Source organism: Vidua chalybeata, chromosome 1 (assembly GCF_026979565.1).
Source record: "Vidua chalybeata isolate OUT-0048 chromosome 1, bVidCha1 merged haplotype, whole genome shotgun sequence".
NCBI classification, from domain to species: domain Eukaryota; kingdom Metazoa; phylum Chordata; class Aves; order Passeriformes; family Viduidae; genus Vidua; species Vidua chalybeata.
The window spans coordinates 14523329-14538279 of NC_071530.1; the positions used below are offsets into that span (position 1 = coordinate 14523329).

A 14951-nucleotide genomic window follows, 5' to 3' on the forward strand; every position below is an offset into this window, starting at 1 on the left:
AATTGAGACATCACAGGGCGATTAGCTTGGCTAATGTCTCCATTTTTGTTTGGCACTAGTGGAAGCTGTTTTAGTAATGTTTTCTTAAATAGTTCTCGGAGTTTTCTGTTGCTTACACTCCCATTTTTGGCAGGAAAATGCATGTATATCTTCAGTTGTGATTGGTTTGTTTTTAAATTTTTTGCATAGCTACCCTCAAATAGTAGCATTTCAAGATAGCAAAAATTGTATTTTGCAAAAAATGCTTTTCAGAGTTTAGACAGTATTGGGTGATTTTGGGAGCGATGCTTTGAAATCATATTAACTGTTAAATTCCAAACATTTTGAAAAATATCAAATAATTACTTATTTCAGGCATTTTTCTTTTAAGAATCTTTACTGAAAACAATTTATAAATGGTTGAGTGTGTAAGTATGTGATAACTTTAAGAAAATAGTACATTTGTATTAAATTTTTATTAAAAGTAAGGGTGTGATTTGCACTTCAAATTTATGCTTAGCACCTCTTCACATATTTTTAGTAAGCCAGCTTGGCCAATCAGCAAAATTAGAATGAGATCTGATGGTTCTTACTGGGTGGTTTACAAGGGGATTTGGATGTTAATGTGCGACATCCCTACTGTTTTCAAATGGTTGTAGGTATAGTCAGTATATATGGGAGTAAGGCTTTTGAAATGAAGTTACTTTAGAAGGGCATAATAATAATTTTTACTTAAGCAGTGTTATTCTCTAGGTCTTTTTGTTTTAATTCTCTGCTGTTGAAGTGTCTTTAATAAAAATGTGATGTTTTACTTCAGCACTTCTTCAGACAGTAGAAGCTAGAATATACCTAAATACTTACTGTGAAGTAATAGGTGGTCATGCATTGTGTCAGGGGAGTGTGTATGTGTGTGTTGGCTTGTTCTAGAAAACTTTTGTGTTGCTTTTTTTATCCTTTTGTCATCCACAAGCACACATGTTAAACGGACGACTTTCTTGGTGCTTTCTTGCCACTGTTTAATTGTGCATTGTTCTCCTGGTTCTAGGGTGCTACTAGACAGAGCGCATTCGGACTACGATAGTGCGTTTCATCAGCTGGATTTGGAAAGGTTTTCCTCATCGCAACACTCTTCAATCAGTCAATTTGCCAATACCTCAGAAACAAATACCTCGGACAAATCTTTCTCAAAAGACCTCAGTCAGATACTAGTCAATATCAAATCATGTAGATGGCGGCATTTTAGGCCTCGGACACCATCCCTACATGACAGTGACAATGATGAACTCTCCTGTAGGAAATTATACAGGGGTTTAAATCGAACAGGCACAGCACAACCCGGGACCCAGACATGCAGTACCTCTATACAAAGTAAAAGTAGCAGTGGTTCAGCACATATTGGTATGTTCATTTTAACAAACTTGCTTCTAGAAGTTTTAAACTTATGTCAGAAAATCCAGAATATCATTAGGTCATCTATATTTTACATTGTGGTCTATTTTGATGGTAACAGCCTATCTTCAAGTGTATCTTCTTTTGCTACAATGAATTTATTCACGTTTTTTGCTAATGGTAGTGTACTGCATCTGAGATTTATAAAACTGATACAATGGTATGTAATTACAATTCTAGAAACATAAAAGTTGAAACAACAGTATTGTGTAGGGTTTAAGTTCACTGAATATTTGGATTTTTTGAAATTAAAAATACATTAATTGAAATGTTGATATAATATTATGTACCACATTTTTTTCTAGTACAAGATCTGGCAAGAAATGTTTAGGTAAAATGTTTGCATTTAGAGTCCCAGCATGCTATGAATTCTTACTTGAACTTCAATGAACATAAATCCCATTTCCCAGCCAAGAAGTATCTAGCCACCCTCACTGATACATCTGCTTATGCTTAGCAAAACTCTTGCACTAATCACCTCTACATCTTGTCAGCAAGTGGCAGATTACATCTTACAGAACCTAATTAGATTTGAGGATCTGACTCTGAAACAATGTGATGGATAGCATCACACTTGCTTCTTACTGGAAGTCTGGTATTTACATGGTTATAATGGAACTTACCTACTCATAAAAATTCATGAGTTACTTACTGTAAATGTCATCTTTTTATAGAAGGTTAAAGAGACATTATTTTTTATATAAAACAACCTTAGAAGTTCACCATGGTTTTGTAAGGAGTCTCTAGAATCATATTTTCCTTGCCATTTTGAATTATGGCTTTGGAAATCAGTCAGAAAACCTGAATAATGTAGGAGTGTGATGAGCAGAGATGTATATACCTAATAAACTAAGCAAGTTGTGGGTTGTTTTGGTGATTTGCTTTAAAGACTGTTACACTTTACACTGATAACTTTAATCTTCTGTTTGCCACTATATTATATGCCTTCCCTGCTGTATCATGTTTTGAGTTTTTTTCCTGAAAATAGTTTCTCCTTGCATTTGTAGAGTTAGTGAGCAGCTGTGTTTGCTGCTTTATTTCATGCTTCCTCTCCATGCTGTCCTAGAAGTAGGTCCTTGCCCCCATACCCCTTTCTTCTTTCATGATTCTTCTTGCTGGAAATGTACTAGGGCTAAAACTGATGGTTCTTCTGGTTTGTGATCTTAGTGTGGCTTTTGGTGTTTAAATTCTGCTCTTTCACTGGCTTAAATCAGTAAAACAAGTCCAGAAGTGAAGGAGGGCATTCTCTGCCTGGTGGCCAGGCTGAACTGTGATAAATGGTAGCCAGATGAGTGAAAACAAAACCAATGTTGTTGAATAGACTGTAAATACACTGCAAAGTATTCATTGGCAGTGCGTTACATTTGAAAGTCACATAGACTTGAAAAATTGGCTGATGGAGTTTAAAGCTCATGGCTGTGTGTGTGTGTATGTAAAAATAAACACACACACACATCCTTTTAGAGTGTTTTTTTCCCTGGAATAGATTGTAAGGATATTTATCTGCATTATTTAGGAATTAAATGGAATTATTTATATTGATGAGTCTCATAGAAGGTTTTAATTGTGTGGTTGCATATTGAAGCCTGTGGGAAAGTCATACATACTAGTGTAAGTACCTGGTATAATACATTCATTTGTGCTTGGAATTCTGTGGAGATGATTCAGTATCTGTAAAAAATATTTAAGTGTTCCAAGCTTTTCAAAATACAAATGTGGAGTTTAGTTTCATAATTTTGCTGGGATTTGATACAGAAATTAAATGTTCAATAAAAAAATACAGCTGTCTGAATTCATAGGTATACTTTAAATTGGTTACCAGAGTCTTTAGATAGTCACTTGTTATTAACATAACCCGGTAGATTGTATCCATATAATTATTTGTAATATTAATTGTGATTCTTGTGGCACTGGAGTGTATATAAGTCTGTGTTTGTGTGGTGTGCTGCTGATCACCTGTTCAGGTGTAAGTGTTTGTAAGGAGCACAATCTGCTCCATCTTGGTACCAGTGTGGTTTTAGTGGGGTTTTTTTCCATTTTCTAAAAGGATTCTGTGAGATACATTGTCTATACAGATCACAGGGGTGTTTGCACATCTAGTGTGTGACTTATTCAGAGCTGCCTGTCAGTGGGGCTGCAGCTGCTGAATTCTGTCTTTGTTCTTTCTGTAGCCAATACTGTAAAGAACCTCAGGTATCTAACAGTCATACTGACATTTTTGTAGTAGTTGCTGTTGCAGCTTAATAACCTGTGGGGTTTCCCTGTTGCTTTTTCTTAGTTGTTTTTAAAGCTAGGAGTTTGTCGGTGTGGATGTTTTAGATCCATTTCTCTTTGCCTTTTAGGTTTTTGAAGTGGCATTTGGTCTTTTGTCAGAAAACACTTAGTAATACATCTGTATTTTAAGTCATATTATCCTTTCACTGCTATTGTAAGTTATGATCAAACTGTATTACTTTTTTTGAAGATATTCATTCTGGGATTCTGTAGTGATCAACAGAGGTGGTCATGTTGCCATGTTTATTATGTGCCATCACATGGGTTCTACTTGGGCTTTTTCGGCCTTGCATGATGCAGACATGCTGCTGACATGGGACAACTGCTGTGGAAAGTACTTTTCTCGGGCCTGTTATATGTGGCCAGCAGGGCCATGAAGTTGAGATGGTATCTTAGGTTTTCTGTTAGTGAGAGGATGTGTTACAAAAGCTGTGCTGTAACATACAGCTCTGGCTACAGGGAGCCTTGATTTTCCTCCTGAAGATCAGAGAGGTTTCCCCAGAGCTAGGCATTTTATAAACATTTTGAAGTGCCTTTGATCCTGAAGAAATGCAATTTATTCTGCTTCTGGCTTTCAGAGTGCTCAGTATTAAAGACTTGTGGAAGTTGTTGCATTGAGATTTTGTGTGTAAACTGAGAAGGGGTGTCTTAAAATCCCTTACAAGTTACCTGAACACTTGTGGTGTGCTGAAGGCTAGACTTCAGCAGCAGGAGCAAGTGACTGAGTAGCATCACTTGTGTAGAAGGTAGTTCTTTCTGATCTTACTGAAGAATTATGAAAAAGTATCCTTTGCCCTCTTGCAAGAAGAGCTGATTAAAAGGTCTTAAGACATGTTATTCAGAACACCACTACAAAGGAAGCAAGAACATTAAAGCATTATTTTTGTGGAGAATTAGCCTGTTCAGCAGCAGAATTACTTCAGTAAAGGAGCCTGTATTGCTGACAGTGTCAGGTTTCTCAGTCATAATCCTCAGAGATGGAGTGTACAGTAGGTATGAGTATTGAGCTGAAGTGTTTGTGTCCCCTGATTGATTTGGTTCTGTCAGGCAAATAGCAGTCTTTGACCTGCATCACTTAAGAGACTCTGCTCTCTGCTGGAGACTTTCTATTAAATATGTTGCATTCACATTTTTGAATGCTTGGATCTTGTAAACAAAAGTTAGAGACACTTAAAGCTGCACACATGCATCATTCCCTTTCAGCCTTGTGTTTAGCAACCAGAGCAGAGATACGTATCACTAGTGAAGTATTAGAGTGCTGGTTCCCAGGCTCTGCTAAGAGCAGGCAACAGTCTTGAATTCTCTTCTTTTCTGTCTTCATCACCCAGAAGCTGGATCATTTTGAAAACAGTGTGTAAAAGCTGGCAAGGTTAAAGAGGCTGGCAGTTGACTGAAGCCTGCTCAACTGAGTTGAGAAATCACTCTTTGAGAAGAAGCCTTACTGAAAACTGTTAGGTTTTGTTTTTGGGACTGTATATATGAAATATATATACTGTATATATGAAACGCTGTTTGTATCCAGATTACATCCAAATGCCTTGTATTTTCTTGTAAACTAGACTTCAGGTGATGTGATGCAAATTGTGCATTGCTGTTCAGTAACTCCTGCTGTGGGAGTTCCATAGAAATAACATTTTCCCCAGTAAACTTGCATGCTTTTTCTGGACCTCTTAATGCTTTTTAAAAGCAGTTTTACATGCTTGGGGATCTAGCAGGGTAGTGAGCTGTGCTTCCATTTCCCAAATATGTAATGTTGGTTGATGGATCTGTACTTGTTCAGCCTGGAGAAGAGAAGAGAGGCTTTGAGGTGACCTAGTTGGGACCTTCCAGTATCTGAAAGGAGCCTACAAGAAAGATGGAGAGGGACTTTTTACAAGAGCATGTAGTGACAGGGCAAGGGGGGGAAATTTATTAAAACTGAAAGAGAGTAGGTTTAGATTAGAAGAAATTCTTAGGAAGAAATTAGGAAGAAATTCTTTACTGTGAGGATGGTGAGGCACTGGAACAGGTTACCCAGAGAAGTTGTGGAAGCCCCATCCACAACTTCCAGGAGCTTCCATTCCGGGAAGCCCCTGGAAGTGTTCAAGGCCAGATTGGATGGGGCTTCGAACCTGCTTTAGGGGAAGGTATCCTGCCCCATGGCAGAGAGTTTGGAACTAGATGATCTTTAAGGTCCCTTCCAACCCAAACCACTCTGGTTCTATACTGTTTTTTCATGTTGTTATTAAGGTGTTATACCTGAAGCCATATTTTAGACAACCTTTTCCCAGAAAGAAACAGGAGAAAGCTGCTTAATCCTTGTGGCAATTCCTTGTAGCAATGTAGAAGGACTTGTCCGTGTCTTTCATGCCATCACTGGCTGTGTTTAGAAGTTTTTATTTAACCCTTGTATCTGTAATATTCTCAACACTGCTCTGTGATGCTGTTTTCCCTTTTTTGAAGTGCTTCTTTCACATTACAGGATAAACATGGTGATGAAAAATACTGAAATTTGTAATGGCCACTTCCATTGATCATTGGAATTTAATAGTCTTGGTCCATCTGTGGCTGAGCTGTTGAGATCCTAGTTGAAAAGCAATGGCCTCAAGAGTTAACAGATGTTTATAGCCCATCCTAAACTTAGTTGAAGGAGGAAATATTAAAAGGAAAAGCTTCTTTAGTCTGGAAAATGTGACTGTGGATGCAGGAAGAGACAGTACTCCTTAAAACACCTGAGCACTTCCAGAGAATTCAAGACTTTGTCGTCTTACTAGATTTTCTCATTCACTTTCAATTCAGTTGGAGTAAAACTTTGCTCCAAAGTGGAGGATCTCTGGGCTTGTGGAGCTGTAACATTTTGCATCCCATGCAAGGATGGTCACATTTGTAACTGCAGTGAATTGTGTGTACCCTAACTGGCATGTGGCATTTTGGTGGAAACTCATTTTAAGAATAATGGACAGACAAATAAAAGTACATAGGAAGTTTTCTAGCTTTCATTCAATAGCTAGGAAAAAATCCTTATTAATGATTTTCTGTCTGTCTTCTGCTACCAAGTAAGGAGTGCATATATAGACCTCGTATCTAATTTATAATCTCTCCAGTTCTGATATTAGGAGTTTCACACTTCTGTTGGGCTGAAATAAAATACTGTAGTAGTAATAATCAAGGGCATAATGGTTCATGTTCTCATAGTGTGTAATGATGCCATGTTTAAGTAAAACCAATCTTGAACTTCTTTTCAGAAAGTGAAACATCTTTGGGCCTGGTGCATCAAATACTAAATCACACTGATGGCTCTAAGTCTCTCCAATCTTCTGAATTCACTGGTGAGAACTTGCTATACAGTAGACAATCTTTAACCAGGCAGTGTAAGCCAGATAACATCTCTCATAAGATAGGGGTTTAAAAATGTGATGTTCTGGATTACTTAGCATTGTGATTGATGTTTGCTTTGCATGCACTTTGGCATTAGTAACCACTAACTGTTGTCTTATACAGCAGGGATGTGATGCTCTCATATATTTCCCTTAAGAAGTCATTGTAACATGATGTATCATCTTTCCACACACTTTAGCAGTTCTCTAGTTTATTGAATTTCTGAAAAAGTTTGGAAGCTTTAGCTAAGTGAACTTTCTTCTGATCAAAACTGCCTTTTTAATGGTTATCACCTTCACTGAAAGGATCACAGAATCTAGTATTCTATAAATGGATTAGAGAAATTCTTTGAACCTAATGTAGTCTTAATGTTTCCATTTCCCCACTGAAATATCATTTCTGCTCTTGAGAACAGATACTTAACTTGTTATGAAACAGCTTTTAAGCTACTGTAATTTAAGTATCTAATTCTTAAGATGTTTAACAGGACTGAAACACTTGTCAAAAAGTTTAATTATGCTGTTTGAGTCTCTCAGTATTATTTTTTTTTTTTAATTTTATTAAAGAAGAAAAAAGCTTACCTAGCTAAGATGATCTTGTGTTACCTCCACAAAGCTTGCTCAGTTTGCCTGGTAAATCTAGTGAGCATCTTCCATTCCAGAAATGGAAAGGAATGCCAGTAGAGGGACCAGGAGCTTACACATGGATTTTCTGCTTTCTGGGGTATGCTCCCTGGTTTATTTTGGTTTTGGTGGGTTTTTTTTTGTTTTTTTGGTTTTTTTTTTTTTAGGAAACTGGTTATTGTTGTCAACTTAAAGTCTGTATTTTCCTTCTTGAGGGAAGCAAAGTAACAAGTGAATGACCTCACAGTAAAACTTGCAGCAGTAGTCGGGAGCGGAAGCTGTGGCTGTTGATCATACAAAGGCCCATCTGTTCATACAGATGGCACAGCCAGCCCCCCACAGACAATCACTTGTCACTGGTTTTGGCCACTTCTGGCAAGAACTTGCGTTTTCAGAGAAGCTAAGTGTGAGCTACAGCATTGTAAGGCTAGTACATGTTAAATGCTGTGGTACAATCAGTGAGCACTGTTACAATATTTATATTGCAGTGTGAAACTGCTGCAAACTATGGATCTTTGAAAAGTCCATTGACAGTATCACTGTTACTCCGTGCTCTGAAAAGCAATACCTGCTGGGTATCACCATCCCATAGAATTTGGTTGATGTGTAAACAGAATCATGCAATTGAAAAATGATATTCAGTGGCTTAGTTCAAGCAAAAAATAGATATGTCATTATCCCAAAGAGTGCAAAGTCTCATAGACGTGATTGTAGGAAAACACATTCATAGTGCATTGTGCAATAGCTCAGTTTTTAATAAGACAGGATTTGTAGCTGTCATTAAGGAGATACTGAGTAATTTATCCTGTCAGTCAGTATGAGTAATATACAGGGTTTCGTTCCTTCTACTCATAGCTGAAAACTCCTGAAGTTTTTTCTTCTACCTTCCATTCCTTTTCCAGTCTGTAAGCCCAAAAACATTTCCTTGCTACCAAAGTACAGCACCGATACAGTTGCAGAATATTTCTGTGTGTTGTCCCAAGCTGTTAAATGAGCAGGGTAACAGCATAACATCATATACGGACTTCAAATCTGGAGGTTGTCTCAGATGAAATGTTACCACTTGATACAGTGTGCTGCAAACAAACAAGAATCATTTGTATAGCCAAGTCTCTTGGTAAAGAGTTGCCCATCTTATGATAACCATCTTGAGATGTGAATAGCTTCAGGCAGAGCTGTGCTTAAAGTTTTCTCATGTTTAAGGTTAGAAAAGGAGTTGGGCTAGGTTAACTTAAGAGTCAAGTGACTTGCATAAATTACTGAAGGTGTCATGGAAAGTATGTAGAAGTTTTGTGGCAAGATACAGCTGTTGGCTGTGAAAGACAGTTGAGATATTCTGAAATTGTAATATTCTTATTTATTGTGTATTAGTAGTGGTGGTTGAGATTTCCTCCATTACCCATCACTGTGCAATAGTTCTGTGTAGTGGATGAAACTGGGTGTTTCATCACTGTTTAATTTGGTAAATCCTGCACTATTAAATAGTCATTACTGTGTGATGGAACCATGACCACTGAGGTTGGAGCATGCTGTCTGAGAAGAGTCTGTAAGCACTGCATCCTTGTTTGGGGCTGCTGAGGCAAGGGCCTGTCTTAAAATCTCGTGTCATCTTTAAACATTGAATGTTATTTTTTGTCCCTTTTTTTAAACCTCAAGCTGTTGTTTGGCTTTTTGTTGCTTTACTAATGTTGTTAAAAGCCTTGAAGGTCTCCAGTAATGTCAGGAATCTGTAACTTTGTGTAGTGTTGTGTAGCAATACTCTCTTGAGTTACCAGAAATATGGATACTGATTTAATGTTCAGAAAAGGTCTGGGCTTGCTACTGGCCTGCTCATTTTTTTCCAGGCAGATAATGAGCAGTGTATGACAAAAAGAGAATGACATTAATTTTTTCTACTTCTTCTCCATATACCATTTTTCTTTTGACACACATGAAAAATTTTCAGCTGTGTCCTTTCTCTTTTTTATAACAAAAATGAGAAGAGAGAATAAAATGTTTGGAAGAAGGTTTTTAGGGATACTCACTGCTTTCTTTAGATGGACTGATATTAACAAGATGCTGAGTTTGGCACCCATCCAGTTGTGTCAATGCTACATTGCAACAAGCAGAAAGTATTCTCTGCAAGCCACCTAACACATTAATAGCAGTTATGTTTTCGTGCAGCAGCACATTCTGTTTGAATTGATTCTTTAAAAAAAAAAGAAAGCTGAACTTAGACTTGTTCTTTGAGAAGCTCAGGATTGTACCTGCAGATGTGGAGGCACACCTCCAGGTACACCTGTGCTACACCTGTGACTTCATTGTGCTGAGCATACGTGATTTCCCTAATTCCAGTCACAGTTGGATGCCACAGGAAATGAATATGCAAGGTTAAATAGGTGAAAGTACTTTCATATAAAGTACAAATGGGTTTTTGCATGCATAGGAATGGCAGTTTTCAGAAGCAACTTCTATCTCACAATCAATATGTTTCTTTTTTCAACTGAAATGTAATGTGGATTGTAGTCTGAGAGCAGGAGGGGAAGAAACCCGGTGGTAGTGTTAACAAAATACATGATGGCTTTTAATAGAAGAGGAATAAAGTAATGCTGTCCTAGATTGCAGGTCTTCAAAAGAAATATTGATTTGGATAGTTCACAGTAGTAGCAATGTTCTCATTAAAACCTTCAATGTAGTCTTTCTTGAGCATGGAGAAGGAAGACCTGCCTTACATAGAAGCAATCAATAACCTATTCTAGTACATTAGCATCTGTCTATGGAATGGAAAAGGAATACCAATCAGATTATTTTAGGAGGCTGTAGATTGCAGCAGCCCTTTCTGAGCAGTCTTGCCTTTCTAACCTGGATGCAACTGATTCAGAATTTCACAGTAAACCCTGATAGTGTTGTAAATAGTACTTTGAAATGTCTGTTAGACTTTTATTTTTAATAAGGGAAGCAGCAAAAATGTTGCTGAGTGTTTAACCTAAATTGAAAAAAAACTGAAATTAGTTGTTCTTGAGTGTATTTTCCAGGTACTATTTTTAAATTGAGGAGGAGCAGTTGAAATATAGAGGGTGATGGTGGTAGTTGGGTTCTTCTGTCACTTGTTTCCTTTGACAGCTGTACAACTTTCCAGAGGGTGAGAAGCATACAGCTCTAAGGGTCCCAGGCTGTTAAAAAGAAAATAGCTGATGTACAATTTCAAAAACAGACATTTTCAAAGTGTCACTTCCATAAAGAATAGAGTGCTTCCAGCCATTATTTAGCATAGTGTTTCCTAAACAAACACAGCTCATCTCCATAAGCTTCCTTTGCTGTTGTTGCAAAAGAAGCCAGTATTTTGGAGGTGGTTAAACCAACACAGGCGACTGTGTTTACCTCAGCTCTGTTTTATAGCTAGAATCTTAAATATACTTAGGACTTGAAAACTGAAATGAACTACTAACTTCATGTAAATAGGCACAAGTAAGGTGATTATGATGGTGGAAGTTTTAAGCATAGTTCAAGATGGTGGTACAGCATATCCTCTTTTGCCCTTTTCTTCTTTGTCATTCTGTGTGTTGTCTTTGTTTACATCACTTAAGCAATCTATTCCTAAGCAATATATTTACAGTGCTATTCTACAGAATAAAATACTTTGTTCATAGAATCTACTGAGTTGGAAGGGACCCATCAGTATCATCAACTCCAACTCCTGTCCCTGCACAGGACACCCTGATAAATCATACCATAAGTAAATAAATTGAACCTTCAATGTCACTGGCACTATGTTAGCTAAATGTATGTTGATTCTAAATTTTAGGGTTTGAAAAAAACAGTATTGTATATCTCTCAGTACCAGGACTGTATATCCATTTTCCTCCCTCTCTTACTGCTGCTCAGCTTTCTACCTATTAATCTTTGTGTGCTAAAACTTTCTTGCTCTAACTTGTGTTGGATGGCAGCTTAAAAAAAAATCTAAAGGAGTTGTAAATTTTATTTTTTGTTAAAATTGAACAGTCTTCTCCTTGAGTATTTGGTCAATTCTAGTTTTTCTAGTTTCTTTGGTTTGAGGTTTTTTGGTGTTTTTTTTTTTTGTTTGTTTTTTTGTTTTTTTTTTTTTAAGTAAGGACATTTATGAGTGAGGTTACTACCTTTAAGATATTCTTCTAGGAACAATTTTAAAATATTGCAGTGTTACCTAACTAAGTAATTGTAAGTAATTTGTTGCTTATGGCAATATAAATAAGTGCTACATCCTTACTTGCTCAAAGATGTTACTTAGGAAAAAAGGTGATGTGAATGTAGCAGCTGAGTAAAATTTTATAGCTTCAAGTGTTCAAATCAGAAACTTCTGGTCATAATTTCAGTGCCATTTCTAATACTTACTAGAAGTAGTTTGAACAATATTTGAACACCAAAAAAAGACAAATACACCAGGAAAATGCATGCTCAGCAGTGTGTGCTCTGATATTTCCAAATATTGCAGCTGTTTATACTGACTTGTTATTCAAGTTTATACATGAGGTATAATTGATCTTCAGAATCCTGCTGTATCCAGAAGCAGGACATTATTATGGTTTTGATGCAAACATGTTTTCTTCAGGCAACCAAGCCTGAAGGAGTAGATTAACAAAAGAGTCTTAAAATTTTCAGTTTGTGAACAGGACTTAAGTGTGGTAGTGATTTGTTACCAAGCAGTAGTGAACTTCCCCAAAAGCGTGACTTCCAGTGCATTCTTGAAGTATGAGTACTATTTACAGCACATATTTGGGAACATTTGTACAATCTGAATATAAACTTAAAGGAAAATCTGAAAGGTGTATCTTTTGCAAGGGCATTCAACTTCTAACCTTGATTCAGTTTGTAAGTTGAAAACTGAGACTTCATTTTGTTGTGGAAAAATAAACTAAAACAAAAAATGCTTGCACTGAAGTTAGTAAATGAAATTGTGATTCTGCTGCACCATTGGGCACCCCCTTGTCAATCTGTATGAATTATGCTTCATCAGTTTTATATCTGTGGGTTAAATGGTTAAAATTCTGCCTGAATTGTGGTGCACTGACTACTGAGTCACCTTTCCAAGATTTTAGAGAGAAGGATATAGTTCTGTGAAATTCGGTATTGATGGAGTTACTTGTACATGTGTAGTTACAAACAAAAAAGGTACTGTACAGCAATAGCCTGCACAGTTGTAAGCGTGCCCAACTTAATGTTTTCAATTGAAACATAAATTTTAGTTGTAGGCCCTTGCTGCCTTCAGAATGCTTTCAGTGAGGGGTGCATTGCAGTTGCCAAGTTTGGCATATAATCCTATTTCTCTAATATTGCTGATACTGTAGTTTCACAAGGTGAAAACAGTGATGCCAATTCTACCTAATCATTCTTTTTAATCTGTTTTTTTAAAGAGTTTTTGGTGGGCTGATTGCATTTTGGTTCCTTTCTCCCTCTTCCTTTTTAGTATCTTGAGCTAAATTCAGTTAAGGCCTATATACTGAACAAACAAAAAGAGAAGGTGTTTGGACAAAAATTTCTAGGAGGATGTCAGCCTTTTTGACATAAAGGTGCATTAAGGCTCTTAGGAACTTGTTGTGGTAGTTTTTGGGGGTGGGGGGTTAGGTTTATAAAGTAGATCTGTTTTTATACACAACTCCTACATATTTTGATGTAGTATTTTCTCATTTTATATTTTGTTCAGCATTTACAGCCGAACAATACCAGCAACATCAGCAGCAACTGGCACTAATGCAGAAACAGCAGCTTGCACAAATTCATCAACAGCAAGCAAATAGTAATTCCTCTGCCAACACATCACAGGTGAGGGATTTGTCTGTGCTATGATTTATCCCTCATTGTTTCCCACCAGGGTTCATCTCTAATTGTCAACTGTTGCCATAGAACCTTGAAACTAACCAACAGGAAAGTGGCTTTCGCCTGAATCTACATCATAGCCATTCTGTAAAGTGTTTAGAAGGGACACTGCAGGTGAGTGTGGCAGGCGTTGCCTCTGCTCCCTCTTAACCAAAAAAAAAAAAAAAAAAAAAAGATGGATCAGTCAATTAATGAAATTTTCAAAGCCTTAGAAATAGGAATTGCAGAAATCTCCAGCCATGTCATCATCCTCTTGTCATTGGGGGATTTTCAGAGCAGAATTTTACTTAATTAAAGCTAACTCATACGTATGTCCTCCATACAGCTGTGAAAGTGCCTAATATTTATAAATATGTAGGGAGATTACAGTGGTGATGAACACATGAAAAGGTTCAGAAGTTGTTTGCAATCTGAACCTCCAAGTTGCTGAATTGGGTTTGGAGTTTCATGAAAACAGGTTGACCTGTGAAACAGTGTTGTTACATAGAACTTCAAAAATCAGCTTCTTAGTGTTTTGAATAGTTGTGGGGAATATCATCTTGGTTGTTTTAACAGAGCTAAAAGTGCATGGTAATACAGAAAAATCGCTGTTGAGATTTTAACCAGCTTTACCAAATGCTGATGATTTGATCTGAGAGAATGACTGGTCCACAGTTCTGATTTATTGGTGTATTGATGTTTGTTTACTAGGTTTTGTGTAGCTTTAAAATGGGGAGAGTACTGACAGTTTAGAAGCATCAATCACATGTATTTGCCACCATTGTTCTTTTTAGGGTTTTGTTTCCAAGACACTGGATTCTGTTAGTGCTCAATTTGCTGCTTCAGCTTTGGTTACATCAGAACAGCTGATGGGATTCAAAATGAAGGATGATGTGGTGCTTGGAATTGGGGTGAATGGCATTCTTCAGGCCTCAGGTATGCAACTGTTTGACAGAATTTGATTGCATGTTGATTTTTGCAGTGAAGACATGTCTGTTTGGAGTTGAGTGTTTTCTGAAAAATGACCTTACCGATAATTTTTTTTTCTCTTGCAGGAGTGTACAAGGGCTTACACCTCAGTAGTACTACACCTACAGCACTTGTCCATACAAGTTCATCATCAACAGCAGGTTCAGCCTTGTTACAGCCTTCAAATATAACGCAGACTTCAAGTTCCCACAGTGCACTGAGTCACCAAGTAACTGCTGCCAATTCTGCAACAACTCAGGTTCTGATTGGGAACAACATTCGATTAACTGTACCCTCATCAGTTGCCACTGTAAACTCTATTACCACGCTCAATGCACGGCATATACCTAGGACTTTAAGTGCTGTTCCATCATCTGCCTTAAAGCTGGCTGCAGCAACAAATTGTCAGGTGCCCAAGGTTCCAGCTTCATCCTCTGTGGATGCAGTACCAAGGTAGGGGTTTTAGATCTGCTTATGTTTTCCCAGTAT

General features: G+C 37.3%; 1 protein-coding gene across 10 annotated transcripts in view; it reads left to right on the forward strand.

The window, feature by feature from the left end:
• Nucleotides 1-14951, forward strand: part of EPC1 (enhancer of polycomb homolog 1) — a 65698-nt gene that overhangs the window by 47703 nt on the left and 3044 nt on the right. For 5 of the 10 annotated variants that reach the window (XM_053966782.1, XM_053966746.1, XM_053966792.1 and 2 more), the window contains 6 exons: nucleotides 1025-1377; nucleotides 6927-7010; nucleotides 13342-13460; nucleotides 13542-13628; nucleotides 14288-14429; nucleotides 14549-14915. In XM_053966782.1, the coding sequence (XP_053822757.1) occupies nucleotides 1025-1377; nucleotides 6927-7010; nucleotides 13342-13460; nucleotides 13542-13628; nucleotides 14288-14429; nucleotides 14549-14915 (1152 nt within the window). Of the gene's footprint in view, nucleotides 1-1024; nucleotides 1378-6926; nucleotides 7011-13341; nucleotides 13461-13509; nucleotides 13629-14287; nucleotides 14430-14548; nucleotides 14916-14951 lie in introns of those variants that run through there. The other 5 variants (XM_053966763.1, XM_053966754.1, XM_053966772.1 and 2 more) reach the window with 5 other exon arrangements.